This window comes from Hippocampus bargibanti, linkage group LG14 (genome assembly GCF_051943395.1).
Source record: "Hippocampus bargibanti isolate YZ-2025 linkage group LG14, ASM5194339v1, whole genome shotgun sequence".
Classification (NCBI taxonomy): Eukaryota; Metazoa; Chordata; class Actinopteri; order Syngnathiformes; family Syngnathidae; genus Hippocampus; species Hippocampus bargibanti.
Window position 1 is genome coordinate 2,926,893 of NC_142747.1, and position 15,011 is coordinate 2,941,903.

General features: G+C 42.9%; 1 protein-coding gene across 5 annotated transcripts in view; it reads left to right on the forward strand.

Moving 5' to 3' along the window:
* The window catches only part of robo1 (roundabout, axon guidance receptor, homolog 1 (Drosophila)), a 264,298-nt gene that overhangs the window by 215,062 nt on the left and 34,225 nt on the right, over positions 1-15,011 (forward strand). For all 5 annotated transcript variants that reach the window (XM_089013137.1, XM_089013136.1, XM_089013139.1 and 2 more), the window contains 4 exons: positions 8,947-9,071; positions 9,158-9,329; positions 12,915-13,114; positions 14,927-15,008. In XM_089013137.1, the coding sequence (XP_088869263.1) occupies positions 8,947-9,071; positions 9,158-9,329; positions 12,915-13,114; positions 14,927-15,008 (579 nt within the window). The remainder of the gene's footprint in view (positions 1-8,946; positions 9,072-9,157; positions 9,330-12,914; positions 13,115-14,926; positions 15,009-15,011) is intronic.

The following is a 15,011-nucleotide window of genomic DNA, read 5'->3' on the forward strand; positions in this document are numbered from 1 at the left end:
CACGCAGTTCTGGGCGTGGCATCACCTTAATCGTCTACAACACAGGCTATTTTCCGGAGCAATTACACATCAATAAATCTGCATCAGCAATTAGAACTTGTCACTATACGTGATACTGCAAACACTTAAAAATAAAAGGAATTTAACATCATTTGTCCACAAAGTTTTATGAAGTCCACCAAGAATATGCAATCTTTAACAAGATTTTACGCTAAATTACAAAATGTCAGTTTAATACTATAAGAAAAACAACAAGACGTTCACAAAACGAACTATTTGTTGAAACTAAAAGTAAACAAATCTTTTTCATTTGTTCTATAGAATAGGCATACATGTGACAGCGAGTTGTCCTCTCCTTCAGACATTGTGGGTTAAAAAAGCGAGTAGATATACTTGTTTTTTCTGCTAAAGTTTCCGGGTCTGATCTGTTGTCAGCTTGGTTGATCCGCTGAGGGCTGAGGTAAAGTGAGTATCCAATCACAGGACACGTACGTCATGTTCAACGCGAGGCCCTCTAGCTGGCCTTACTGTGCCAACTCGTGATCTGATTGGCTATCGCAACTGTATATCAACTACACGTGCCCGTTCATCACAGCGCACAAACGCCCTCACTGTTGATTCTGAAGCTGTCGGTCAGATTTCGTACAGCCTGGCGACACAAATTAGCTGAATTCTGATTGGATTAAAAAGTCTGACCTAAAACTACAACACTGAAAGGAACATAACCAAATGGATATAATATAACATCAAGAAAACAGTATGTAGAATAATTATATATATTTAGAAAAAATATTTTTTTAAATGAAATTGACTTTTATTATAATTATGATAATGATGTCTGATTATGTTAGGCCAGCAGAGAAGGCCTTGCTGGCCCTGACGGCCCACCACTGCTATCTATTAACTTCTGGATTGAGTGAACGCTGGGGCGTGTGGCTGTCGCTGCTCGCCCACAGAAAAACTTATCCTGTGACTGTAAAGTGACCTTGAGAGTTTTGAAAGGCGCTTATAAATGAAATGGATTATTATTATTATTATTATTATCAGGCTTAAAGATCACGTCATTCAAAAGCATGTGAATGGCTTTGATGATGTGTTGCTTTACCACACCCAATAAGTCGTCTTTATTTGTTTGAGTTAAGTCGGAGAAGGGTTTGGAATGGACTTGCAAGTCCCCGGAGTGACGTTAGCAACAGTCCGTGCTAAAGTGCCTTGAAGGAGACTTAAAGGCGGGAATTTTCTTGTCAGCAGCGCGCATGCTGTTGTTAAAGCACTCAAAACGCCAGCTGGGGGTCCGACCACAATTTCAACCGTGTTTGCCTGCACGCGCACCCTGCCGCACATGTTTTTTTTTTTTCTTCTCAGCCTTCAAGCTGATTTCCAATCGTGCAAAATTGCAAAGAGGCTCTTGTTGTGTCCGGAGGAATGAGAGGAGAAGAGTTGCTTTGTCACCGTGTTTATTGTGCCACCATCTTAGTCTACCTGCGGTCGTGACGTCACCACTGCTTTTCGACCTGTCGCAACATTCTGTAGCAGTGTGACATATGCTACATTTACCCCCCCCCCCCTCCCTCCTCTGAAGGAACCAGAAACACAAAGAATTTTCTAAACTGGACTTTCAATCGAAGCAGGAGGTAATAATTAAAGGAAGACCAACACCGGAGCTAAAAGGTTTGCTTCAGACAACGGGACACAATACTCGCGCTCTTTTCAGGCGGACTGGTACACACGAAAAGGCTGGCTGTGTGGATGTCCAGCAAGAAACCGCCTTTTCTGCTTTTCCTGCCTTCTGTTCTCAACTTGTGACAATGTCTGGACTCAAATGGGATATTGCGACCTGAAAAATTTACAACGGAGCCTCATCAAAAATGAGCGAAGACTCAACATCAGCATCCACAATGCTAAGGTAAAGGAGAACCGGGAGATTTTAAAAGATCTCATCAATGCCACCTGCTTCCTTGCCAAACAACAGCTGGCATTTCGTTGAAATGATGAAAGTAAAGGCTCTGCTCATCGTGGCAACTATGTTGAACTATTACATGCTTTCGCTAGCGAGTCATTTTGGGACATCCACTATATTTTCTAGCCTGTGAAATTTGTAACAAGGGAAACCAGGTAGACTGCTGATTTCCCTGCTTAGCTGTGTGGGTTATTCTGTGTGGGTTATCCACGCGATAGGCTAAGCACTGGCTAGGGTCTGAACATTCAAAATTGGTGATAATTGTCCAAATACCGAGGGCAAAGGTGAACGTGAGCTGAACCAGTTGTGCCACGGCTGGTTCACCACGCTCTTCAAGGCATCCCACCGGTGTTCTCGGATGTGTGACGGGACGTCAGTAGTCTGCCTGAGAAGCCCATATCTGCAACAGCCCTGTCGTTCAAGGGGGTCGGTGATGCCACTCTCCTTAGGCGGCTAGCATGCCAACGCGACCTGTCAGCCAGACAGAAGGTGGTATATTATTTGTTAATTATCTTTTTTTTTTACTTAGTTACTTCCGGGTTGAGTGAACGCGGGCGCGTGTGGCTGGCACTGCTCACCCACAGAAAAAATATCCTGTGACTGTAAAGTGTCCTTGAGAGTTTTGAAAGGCGTTTCAAAATGAAATATCTTATTATTATGATTATTATTAATAGGGAGTGCAAAACCAAGGCTGCCACTCGTGTCGTTGTTGGTGGGATGTTCCATCGTCTTGTCATTTCGGTTAGCATTATCCAAAATATATATATTTTGTGTCCGTGTGGCTGAAATATTTTTTGCTCTCAATGATACAATCCTGATATTTTTTGTTCTCCTTTCGTACACCAAAAATATGTCACTTACTCATTTGACATGACATTGTCATAATCAAAATGTACATTACAAGCTAAAAAAATATGCCAGTGGAAAAACATTTCTTATGACTCATCAAAAAAAAAATGCAAAAAAATACATTACAGTGTGAATTACACTGCTTCTGTAGTTATAACAGAATGAATGAACACAATGTAGAATTGAAAAGGCCATTTGTATTTTTCTCTTACATTTTGTTTTATTTTCACATTCAAACTTTACTGCAGGTCAATTGCAAACTTTGCATATAGATACAGGTAACATCCGATTTACGACCTGCGCTAGTTACCACCACGACCGCCAGACATTTTTTTTAATTAACCACGACAGCCGGCAACGCTGTTGAACTCCGCATCATGTTTGCGATGCATTTGGTAGAATAAAATACTCGAGATAGTCCTTGTTTAGATCTGTCACGTTCCGAATGAGGCAGAAAGCGAAATTGAATGTCTAGATCAGGGGTGCTCACACTTTTTCAGCATACGAGCTACTTACAAAAACTACCAAGTCAAAATGATCTACCCACGACAACAATGCAAAACAATTATTTTCAAATGTTTTAAGGATTCTTTGTATGTACAATGTATGTTGATGTACCTTGCATAACTGAATAAACCAATATTGCACAACACACATAATAACTACATATACATAACATAATAAATAACTATTAACATTTTTTTGTAATTACCTGAGTTTACTTTGATGACTTGCACTGAATTGAATCAGCCAGGGATGCATAGTAGCTGCTGACAGCCAGCCTCAAGCATATTTCCAAATGTTCATCATTCATGGTGGAACGGTATTTGGACTTAATGATCTTCATGTAGGAAAAGGCTGACTCACATAAATAAGTGGAGCCGAATAATGCAGTCAAGGAGGTAGCACATTTCCTCAAGTTGGGGTACTTTTCCTGTGTGAGTAAGTTACAGAACTGTCCAAGTCTCTGAACAAGGAGTCAGCTGCTTCAACGAATGCTTCTTTTACCATCTCTCCGTCTTGGAAGGACTTATTGTTTTTAACGATGGCGTGACTCACTCGGAAAGATGCTTCGGTGGCGACTTTCGCTTTTGAAGTATGTTGAGTGAAAAATGACTGCTGTCCGGACAACTAGGATTTTAGTTCGTCCACCGTTCTCTTTCACAGCTGGCTTTTCGGCGTGAAGTCAATGTCGTATTTTCCATGAACAGTCCGAAAATGGCGCTCCACATTTTCCCATTCTGTATGAAAGTAATATGTTTTGCCCCCTTGGTTTCCGGTTTCACCATATGTTTTAGCAAGGCCTTAAAATCGGAGGTAATTCGCTGAGTAGCTAGTAAATTTTGCTGCATTTAGCGCCGTTGTTTACGCATGCACGGCGACCTAAAGGTAAAAATTCAGTTGTCATCTGAATGGTTGCCCTGTATGTCAATCAAGTGACGGGACGTTTGATAGGCTGACAAATGTTTTTTTACTGTCACGCTGCGATCGACCAATACTACCTCCGCGATCGACCAGTAGATCGCGATCGACCAGTAGATCGCGATCGACGTAATGAGCACCCCTGGTCTAGATGCCCAAGTAAGCGACAGGGATAGAGGTCCGTGCAGGATGATTTATTAAGAGACAACACAAAGCGCCGGTCCCAAAAGAGGACCAGCGGAATAATCCAAAATAAAAAATACCAAAAACGACGAGGGGGGGGGGGGGCAATGGGAACCTGACCCGCATTCTACGCCAATGACGAATAGCAACTTGCACATAGTGGTGCAGAGAAGGAACAATCCCAAAAGGATCACATGATGTGGGGGGGGGGGGCTCGGACCGAGCACCGAAGATATAGAACGTACAGGGTAATATAAAGTACAAATACAAGTTGTCCCGTTTTCGTACCCGCTGTCCTGATGACGGTGGAAGCGGGAATGCGCAGCTGTCAATCTGAACTTGACAATATCGAACAAGGAGGATGTTTATTTGCCGGAGCAGCATTGCACAAAATGAGGATACAAAATAACTGTTTCTTAACAAACGCGTCCGACAATTTTCTCCAGCATGACAGCATCTCACTCGCACAGCAATCGGGCTTGCATGCGTGGGAAGCCGTGCGTATTTGGGTCAGCAGAAAGCGCATGCGCCGACCCAGTAACACAGATCGATAATATGAAATATAAAATGATTAAAATGACACTAAAAGTTATAAGATTTATAAATGAACTGTCAACATTGTGGTATATAATAGTATTCAATAGAAAATGTTGCTTAAAAACAACAGATTGACATCGTATACTATCCTGTCGTACAAACCTTGCGTCAGCCATTTTGAATGCATTTCGATTTATGACCGTTTTGTCAGAATGGAACCCGGTTGTAACTTGGATGTTACCTGTATTTACGACTAAATAATTGAAATCCATGTTCCTTGGGTGTCCAACGGTGAAATTGGCCTTGTGTCTTGTCCGTCAATGACAATCCCATGTATGCATTTGTCCCCATTGCCTTCACCTTATTTTGACCTTGCTCATTGAATTTTTGTCTTGTTGTCTTTTTTTCTTTCTCTTTTTTTTAGTCGTGTCTGGTAAGTTGACTTGTCACCCGCCCGACACAGGAAGCTGTCGCCACTCCACCTAGATCACCCCCCCATCCATTCTTCTCCCATCACCACTCCACACGCCAATCATGTCTCAGTTGTCACCGGCATTGGAGACGAAAGGGGTAAAAAATAAAAATAAAAAAAGAAAAGAAAAATACCCCACTGGTCTTCGACCCCCCCCCCCCCCCCAAGGTAAAGGTGTCTAGTTTCTTTTTCTGTTGTTATCCCCTTCCCTTTTTCAATGCATTAGCAAACAGCGCATCTTATTTGCGGACAAATGAGGCCTTGATTACAAAAGACAGCTTTCCAATTGCTTTTTACGGATGCACTCGGTGGGCTGATGATTAACACATCACACAGCGGAAATTGTTCGGACACACCTGGATGCTCGCCGACATCGAAGGTCAAATGTGTTGATGCAACGCCCATTCAGGTTGTCATTCGGAGCCTATTGGCGTGGAGCAGATGGTTAAAATGTCTTCTACCCTTTCCATCTAAATTTGAAAGCCCCATGCCCTCGTTCCATGCAAATGAGTTGGCAGCTGGCTAACCATTCTCGGTTGTATTACATGCATATTTGCATCGGTTTTGGCGATTAGTGAGGCCATGTGGTGCTAATAATTGTCAACATTGCAAAAGACGGTCGCCAGTTGGGCTAATCTTCTGAAAGCACAAACACGCTAGTACAGTGATACCTCAGCTTTCGAAATTAATTGGTTCCCAGAAATGTGTGTAAGGTAAAAGTTCGTCTTCCAAACATTTATTTCCCATAAGAAACCAATAAAAATGAGAATAAGCCATTCTCAGGTCCGCATAAAACATAATTTTCTACTAAATAAGCCTTAAAACTTCACAAAATATACCTTATTTTATGTATAATAAATGTGTTATTGTATTAAAATTGTATTAATCGACGTAATGAGCACCCCTGGTCTAGATGCCCAAGTAAGCGACAGGGATAGAGGTCCGTGCAGGATGATTTATTAAGAGACAACACAAAGCGCCGGTCCCAAAAGAGGACCAGCGGAATAATCCAAAATAAAAAATACCAAAAACGACGAGGGGGGGGGGGGGCAATGGGAACCTGACCCGCATTCTACGCCAATGACGAATAGCAACTTGCACATAGTGGTGCAGAGAAGGAACAATCCCAAAAGGATCACATGATGTGGGGGGGGGGGTGGCTCGGACCGAGCACCGAAGATATAGAACGTACAGGGTAATATAAAGTACAAATACAAGTTGTCCCGTTTTCGTACCCGCTGTCCTGATGACGGTGGAAGCGGGAATGCGCAGCTGTCAATCTGAACTTGACAATATCGAACAAGGAGGATGTTTATTTGCCGGAGCAGCATTGCACAAAATGAGGATACAAAATAACTGTTTCTTAACAAACGCGTCCGACAATTTTCTCCAGCATGACAGAATCTCACTCGCACAGCAATCGGGCTTGCATGCGTGGGAAGCCGTGCGTATATGGGTCAGCAGAAAGCGCGTGCGCCGACCCAGTAACACAGATCGATAATATGAAATATAAAATGATTAAAATGACACTAAACGTTATAAGATTTATAAATGAACTGTCAACATTGTGGTATATAATAGTATTCAATAGAAAATGTTGCTTAAAAACAACAGATTGACATCGTATACTATCCTGTCGTACAAACCTTGCGTCAGCCATTTTGAATGCATTTTGATTTATGACCGTTTTGTCAGAATGGAACCCGGTTGTAACTTGGATGTTACCTGTATTTACGACTAAATAATTGAAATCCATGTATCCATGTTCCTTGGGTGTCCAACGGTGAAATTGGCCTCGTGTCTTGTCCGTCAATGACAATCCCATGTATGCATTTGTCCCCATTGCCTTCACCTTATTTTGACCTTGCTCATTGAATTTTTGTCTTGTTGTCTTTTTTTCTTTCTCTTTTTTTTAGTCGTGTCTGGTAAGTTGACTTGTCACCCGCCCGACACAGGAAGCTGTCGCCACTCCACCTAGATTACCCCCCCATCCATTCTTCTCCCATCACCACTCCACACGCCAATCATGTCTCAGTTGTCACCGGCATTGGAGACGAAAGGGGTAAAAAATAAAAATAAAAAAAGAAAAGAAAAATACCCCACTGGTCTTCGACCCCCCCCACCACCCCCAAGGTAAAGGTGTCTAGATTCTTTTTCTGTTGTTATCCCCTTCCCTTTTTCAATGCATTAGCAAACAGCGCATCTTATTTGCGGACAAATGAGGCCTTGATTACAAAAGACAGCTTTCCAATTGCTTTTTACGGATGCACTCGGTGGGCCGATGATTAACACATCACACAGCGGAAATTGTTCGGACACACCTGGATGCTCGCCGACATCGAAGGTCAAATGTGTTGATGCAACGGCCATTCAGGTTGTCATTCGGAGCCTATTGGCGTGGAGCAGATGGTTAAAATGTCTTCTACCCTTTCCATCTAAATTTGAAAGCCCCATGCCCTCGTTCCATGCAAATGAGTTGGCAGCTGGCTAACCATTCTCGGTTGTATTACATGCATATTTGCATCGGTTTTGGTGATTAGTGAGGCCATGTGGTGCTAATAATTGTCAACATTGCAAAAGACGGTCGCCAGTTGGGCTAATGTTCTGAAAGCACAAACACGCTAGTACAGTGATACCTCAGCTTTCGAAATTAATTGGTTCCCAGAAATGTGTGTAAGGTAAAAGTTCGTCTTCCAAACATTTATTTCCCATAAGAAACCAATAAAAATGAGAATAAGCCATTCTCAGGTCCGCATAAAACATAATTTTCTACTAAATAAGCCTTAAAACTTCACAAAATATACCTTATTTTATGTATAATAAATGTGTTATTGTATTGTAATGAAAGAAATAAACTACTGTATGATAAAGTCGTTTTATTGACCTTTGTGATCGTTGTTGATGTAGTTGCCTCTTGATGATATCCATGTGAAGTTGCCGTGCTTACTTGGCGAAAATACCCTCACTCACACTGTCCCCTGCTAGCTGCTTTTCGTTAATCCAAATCAACAGAAGTTTTTCAACCACTTCTATTGCCTGAGACAAACAGAAACACACTTAGCCAAACATAGCAATGGTCGACTTAGCATACTGGTACTGGGACGCTAAGTCACACAAACGCACACCTCGTTGGTGTTTTTTGATGAGCTACCGGTTTTTTTCTAGCTTCCTGTTGTTCACAGGAAGTAGGGACCAAGTCCGGCCCAAATCATGAACCATTGTTAGCATTTTTGTCTGTCTGTCAGGATATGAAACGAGATGGCAGCTACAAAAACGTCATTTTTATTAGGCGAGGCTGCTCAGTTCCCAAATTGTCTTGGGTTTGTACCTCATTAAAAATTTCTACATGAGACAAAGACATCAAAGTTACTGTTTCAAAAATCAGGCCAGCAAATTGACGCTACACGGTGAGGCTTCACATTGCCTGTGGGAAGTCTTTACGCCCTTGCTTCGCCCCCAATAATCAATTAGTGACTACCCGTCATAGACGATGGCTAGTTTCTGACTCTCGGCTGCTCTCCAGTGCCGCCTGCGTTTGTGGTGAGACCGCGGAACCAGGTGGTCGGCGTCGGCAGGACCGTCACCTTCCATTGCGAAGCCACTGGCAACCCTCAACCGGCCATATTTTGGCAACGGGAAGGAAGTCAGGTAAGCAGGACGGCAAAAGTTGCAAATTGGATACAGCAGCGCCTTGACTTGCATTTGCTTCGTGACCGTACCCCCCCTCCCTTCAGAACCTGCTGTTCTCCTATCAACCACCGCAACCGTCCAGCCGCTTCTCGGTGTCGCAGACGGGCGATTTGACCATCACCGGTGCCGAGCGTTCCGACGTGGGCTACTACAGCTGCCAGGCCCTCAACATCGCGGGAAGCGTCATCACCAAGGCCCTGTTGGAGGTCACCGATGGTAAGCACGCTAGCTCACTTATTGATGTTAAAATAATAACGATAAAACAGTTTCTGAAACACCGCCTGCCCGGACGCCCGGGGCGTGCAACTTTTACGTCGGGCGTACAAGTTACAAAACGTCTTCGTCCGGATGGCCGACAACTTTTTCAAGAAAAAAAGTTTTTTTTTTTTTTTTTTTTTCAACTCAATAAAGCAAGCGTTTGAATGAAGATTTCGAAATCGGACTAAATTATTCAGATTTCAAAATCTTGGTTTGTTTTGGAAATTTCTGAATTTCGGTTCGTTTGTCAATTTGCATACTCGAAACGGCAGCAAATCAGAAGCCTGCTTCCTGCTTCCAGACTTTCCCGAGCATTATAGGAGATGCCAGCGTGACGTCATTTGTTATGATCACGTGATCGGCCGCTAACTTACGCAAGGCAGAAAGCCAGGTAAACACAACAGTTGTCAGCGAATGCGATCATTGTTTTGTAAGCTTATGCGTTTCATTTTCGGTTTTGATGAATGAAAGTCTTCACGTTTTAGTACGATGGTGATATTGTGTGTTGTTGTTAGCTGTACGAATCGTTTTGTGAAAGGATCCGGGTTAAAATTTCACAGAATACCGATTGCTGAAGGAAGAAAACAAACCAATTCATTTGGCAATTTGCATACTCGGCATGGCAGCCAATCAGAAGCCTGCTTCGTGATTCGGACTTTCCCGAGCGTTATAAGGTTGTCCATTTGCATATCATTTTCCAAAATAGACGCACAGAACCTCAGCGCCAGAAGAAAGATTCAAAAGAAGCTAACAAAATTTATGACTCTACAAAACATAAACGTACATTAAAAGCATTGTGGAAAGAAGAGTTCACGTGGCTTGTAGCAGACGACGCAACACAAACGTTGCATTGTGCAACATGTCGAACCGTGTATGGACAAACGACAACTGGAGCAAAATCATCAGCAAGGGATATTTACCATCAATTAAAGGACAACCGACGTCACTTTTTTGTTTCTTAACTGACATCAGAAAAACGTTTTATAGCATCTCAAATACCCAAAATATATTTTTATTCAAATGCAAAACACCAATAAAAATGACTTAAAGTGTCCAAAATCTGCAAAAAATTGAGCTGCGAATTGGGCATTTTCAGAAAGTCCCGCCCCCAGTTCGTGACATCACGCCAAGACGTCCTTGCATTGCTGAAAAATCAAAACAATGGCTTCAGATTCTGAGAATATGCTTTCTTGTTACACATCCAGTTATGAATATGATTCAAATAGTTCTGAAGAGGAAAGCATACATGTTTGCAATCGATTAAAGAATTTATTCTGTGTCATTTTGAGGCAAACGGGCGGGGGGGAATGTCACACCCAAAAATGGCGACTAGCTCCCGTGAGGAATGAATCAGCCCGTTTCCACAGGCTGATAAATTCCTTCCATGGAGCTTAAACGCCCTCTTCTGGCGGCTTTTGGGTGCAACACAAGGTTTTCAGAAACAGTACAGCAAAATACATTGACGTGATGGAAGGACTGCTACAATGTGTCTTTTTGTCAGTCAAGAGGGGGGTCCTAAGTGACGTCACGTACGGACTCGTCACCAACTCAAAAACAAGACTTCCTGAATATTCAGCCCGAGTCTTAAAACGTAAAATATAGCTATATGCGGTGAAATCTTATTAAAACACGCTCGGTAGAAGTCATTTGAAGCCATTTTACAAATTATGGACACAACTTGTCCGTAGAGGTCGGTTGTACTTTAAGCAAGGGAGCATTTGTGGTGGGTCCATCCTTTATTAAAAAAAAAAATCCTTAATACTTTGCATGTATTTTGTTTTTCTACTTTCATTCCTTTCATCACTTTGCTGCTGTGAAATGTGAATTTCTCCAGTGCGAGACTAATAAAGGCAAATCCAATCCAATCCAACAATGTTTTTTTTGCGATTAGTTGTGTGATTGTGTTTCAAGTTGTTTTGCAACAATGTTTGGGTTTTTTTTTTCGATTAGTCGTCTTATTGTGTTTCAAGTTGTGAAAAAAATGGGGCAGGCAACTTTTCAGAGTTGCCTGCCGTTGTGTCTGGTAACTCTTTGTCATGAGTTTCAGACACTGGACAAAAAAAGTACAGTGTAAATACAATAAACTCAGTCCCTGGTGGATCTTTGATATCTATAGCCATCAACGGCAGTGAATGAGTTAAGTAAAAAAGCATTTTTACTATCAGGGTCGCTGAATTTAAAATGTGCCTCTGCTCCACCATCAGTCCTTTTTTATTCCCTCATAATCATCTTCAACCCCATTCCCTCGTCGCATTCCACTCAACTCTGCTCCCGCCCATCCCGCACTCTGGATCATAATAATGGTTATTAAAATGAGAAGGCCAGCGCCGAAGCGGTAATGAGGGGGTCACACCAATAGTGGTTTTAGTCAGCCTTGGCAAAACCCAAACAGGCGGGGATGTGCTATTGGCCCGACAGCAGCGCTTATCAAAAGAATAATAAATAATAATGATTGTGGGTGAGTGTATGCTTTGACTGAAATTGACTGTTGTAGGGTCAGTGCGCTTTTGGGAATACACAAATGCAGAAAAGCTCCTCCAAAATATCTATCTCATTATATCTTGCTTTCTATCTATCTATCTATCTATCTATCTATCTATCTATCTATCTATCTATCTATCTATCTATCTATCTATCTATCTATCTATCTATCTATCTATCTATCTATCTATCTATCTATCTATCCATCCATCCATCCATCCATCCATCCGTCTGTCGAGCTGTCTAGCTAGCTGTCTAGCTATCTATCTAACTACAGTAAAGTCTCGTTATATCGATATCGGATATATCGATAGTCCCGGTTATATCGATACTACAGTAAAGTCTCGTTATATCGATATTCTCGGGAGTCCGAAAAAATATCGATATAACCCGGACTATCGATATATCCGACCCTGTTTGTATGTAATTTTCTCCGTGCGTGCATAGAAAAATTACATGCAAACAGGGTCGGATATATCGATAGTCCCGGTTATAGCGATATTTTTTTCGGACTCCCTTGAATATCGATATAACGAGACTTTACTGTATATGTCTATCTAGCTACCTCGCTAGATAGCTATATATACGGGGACAAAAAAACTATTGTATTACAGCATATTTCAACTTTTTATTCCAACTCAGTGATGTCTAAAGTATTTTAGAGTACGTACAATTTTTGGGCGTCAGCACAGCAAGAAATGAGATTCGCGTTGGTCGCGGGCATTCCTGTGCCCACCTCCCAACGTCAAAATGTACGCCGCATGTCTGAGGCCGCATGTCTGATTTTAATTGTGCTATTTATGTTTGATACGGCGTCCGCCTGCTGCGCAATGATTAGAAAATTGCTTCCAGCTCTTCAAAAGTGGCTCGGTTTCATCGTCTCCCCCGCTCCCATGCTGCCGTTTGCCACCTTTTGTGACTTGCCTCACACAAAGCTTTGGATGTAATTATTGTGTTCCATGCTGCACTAACCCCCCGCCCCCCAACCCCTCTCCCTCTCCCTACACACATTTCCTATTTGGACACATAATTACACGGTTGTTATTCTTTTGTTTTCCGCAGTGGTGTCAGACCGCCCGCCACCGGTCATCCGGCAGGGCCCGACCAATCAGACGGTGGCTGTGGACGGCACGGCGGTCCTCGGCTGCGTGGCCTCGGGCCGTCCCACCATCCTGTGGAGGAAGGACGGTGTGTTGGTGTCCACTCACGACTCGCGCGTCAAGCAGTTGGAGACGGGCGCTCTGCAGATACGCTACGCCAAGGTCAGACGACGTGCAAAGTACACACTTGGGGTCAGAGTTGCGTGTCGGTCGCGACACTAGACACCACTTACAATTTTTGTTCTTTGCTAGTCACAATGTGAATATTTCATTGAAGATCACATGTTGTGCTATCTAATCTAGTCATGTGATTAAAGTCGCTATTTTTCATGCGTCCTTTTGCCACAAAACCAAAATGACATTTTCCATCAGGCATATGATATGATTGGGCAGCTATTCCAAAGCTGTTTCCATGGATATTGCATGAATTTGCTATCTATTTGTTGTCTATTAGCTGTCGAGCTGGCTAGCTGGCTAGCTGGCTGTCTAGCTATCTAGTTGGCTATCTAGTTAGAAATCTATTTGCTATTTGCCATCTATTAGCTATCTGGCTGGCTAGTGAGCTATCTAGCTAGCTATCTATTAGCTATCTAAGGGGCTACCTAGCTGGCTACCTAGCTAGCTATCGGTTTGCTGTCTATTAGCTATCTAGCTATCTGTCTGGCTATCTGGCTGTTTGTCTAGCTGTGTATCTAGCTGGCTACCCAGCTAGCTATCTATTTGCTCTCTATTTGATGTCTATTAGCTATCTGGCTGACTAGCTGGCTATCAGCGGCAGCCATACACGCCAGCATTCACTCAACCCGGAAGTCACATGAAGTTAAAAAAAACGAAAACAAATTCCGGGTTGAGTGAATGCTGGCGCGTGTGGCGGCCACTGCTCACCCACAGAAAAAAAAACAGATCCCGTGACTGTAAAGTAACCTTGAGAGTTTTGAAAGGCTTATAAATGAAATGTATCATTATTATTATTATTATTATTATTATTATTACAGTAAAGTCTCGTTATATCGATACTCTCGGGAGTCCGAAAAATATCGATATAACCGGGACTATCGATATATCCGACCCCGCGCGCGTGTAATTTTCTCCTTGCGGTCATAGAAATAGTATCGTAATAAGCGGTACTATCGATATAACCGATATCGATATAACGAGACTTTACTGTATTATTATTATTATTATTATTATTGTTTTTTTATTGTTATTATTATTTCTCTGTACCAATGTTGTGTAACACGTCTGTTTGAATAACTGTCCTCCGTCGTGAGCGATGCGCAACTCGGGATCGCTTGAACGTTGATTTTTGCCTTTGCCGCGTGGTTCATCCCATCCCCGCAGGTTTGTAAATAACACCTCGGTGAGCCGCCACTCAATCTTCACGCGCTGGACCCTGAAAAGAACTGACTCGCTGTCAGGTGGTGGCTTTTGTGTGAAACCCCGTGAGTGAGAGCTCGGGGGCTGGGGTGAATGGTGGGGGGTGTTTGCCCCTTGTCACAGGGTCAGAGTTTGCGTCACTTTGCCGTGCGGCCGTGACTGTTGGTGTGTTTTGTGGTTTGTTTACAAGAGGGAGTGGATTTGCGGTGTGGGGGTAGCGGGGGGACGTCACCCTCCCATGTTAGCGCAATAACCGCCTTGCACTTTGCATTAACACAGATGTCACTTGATGATTGTGACGTATGAGGTCGTTGTTTTTTATGAAGGCTGCCGTATTTCCGGAGACAACCGCACATGCAAGCGTACAAACATATACAGTGATACCTCACTTTACGAATGTAATTGTTTCCCAGGAAGTGTAAGGCCAAAAGTGTGTCTTCCAAACATTAATTTCCCACAGGAAACCATTAAAATGAGAATAATCCGTTCCCAGGCCATGACGACGAGCATCCAGAAAGGCCGCTCACATGAATGAAACAGAAAAGTAGTTCCAGGAAGGGATGATCATTTCCATTTTTTCCCAATGTCTCGTTCCAGATGAGCGACTCGGGCTACTACGCCTGCATCGCCTCCACGCCAGGGGGCGAGGCCTCGTGGAAAGCCCATTTACAAGTCCAAGGTA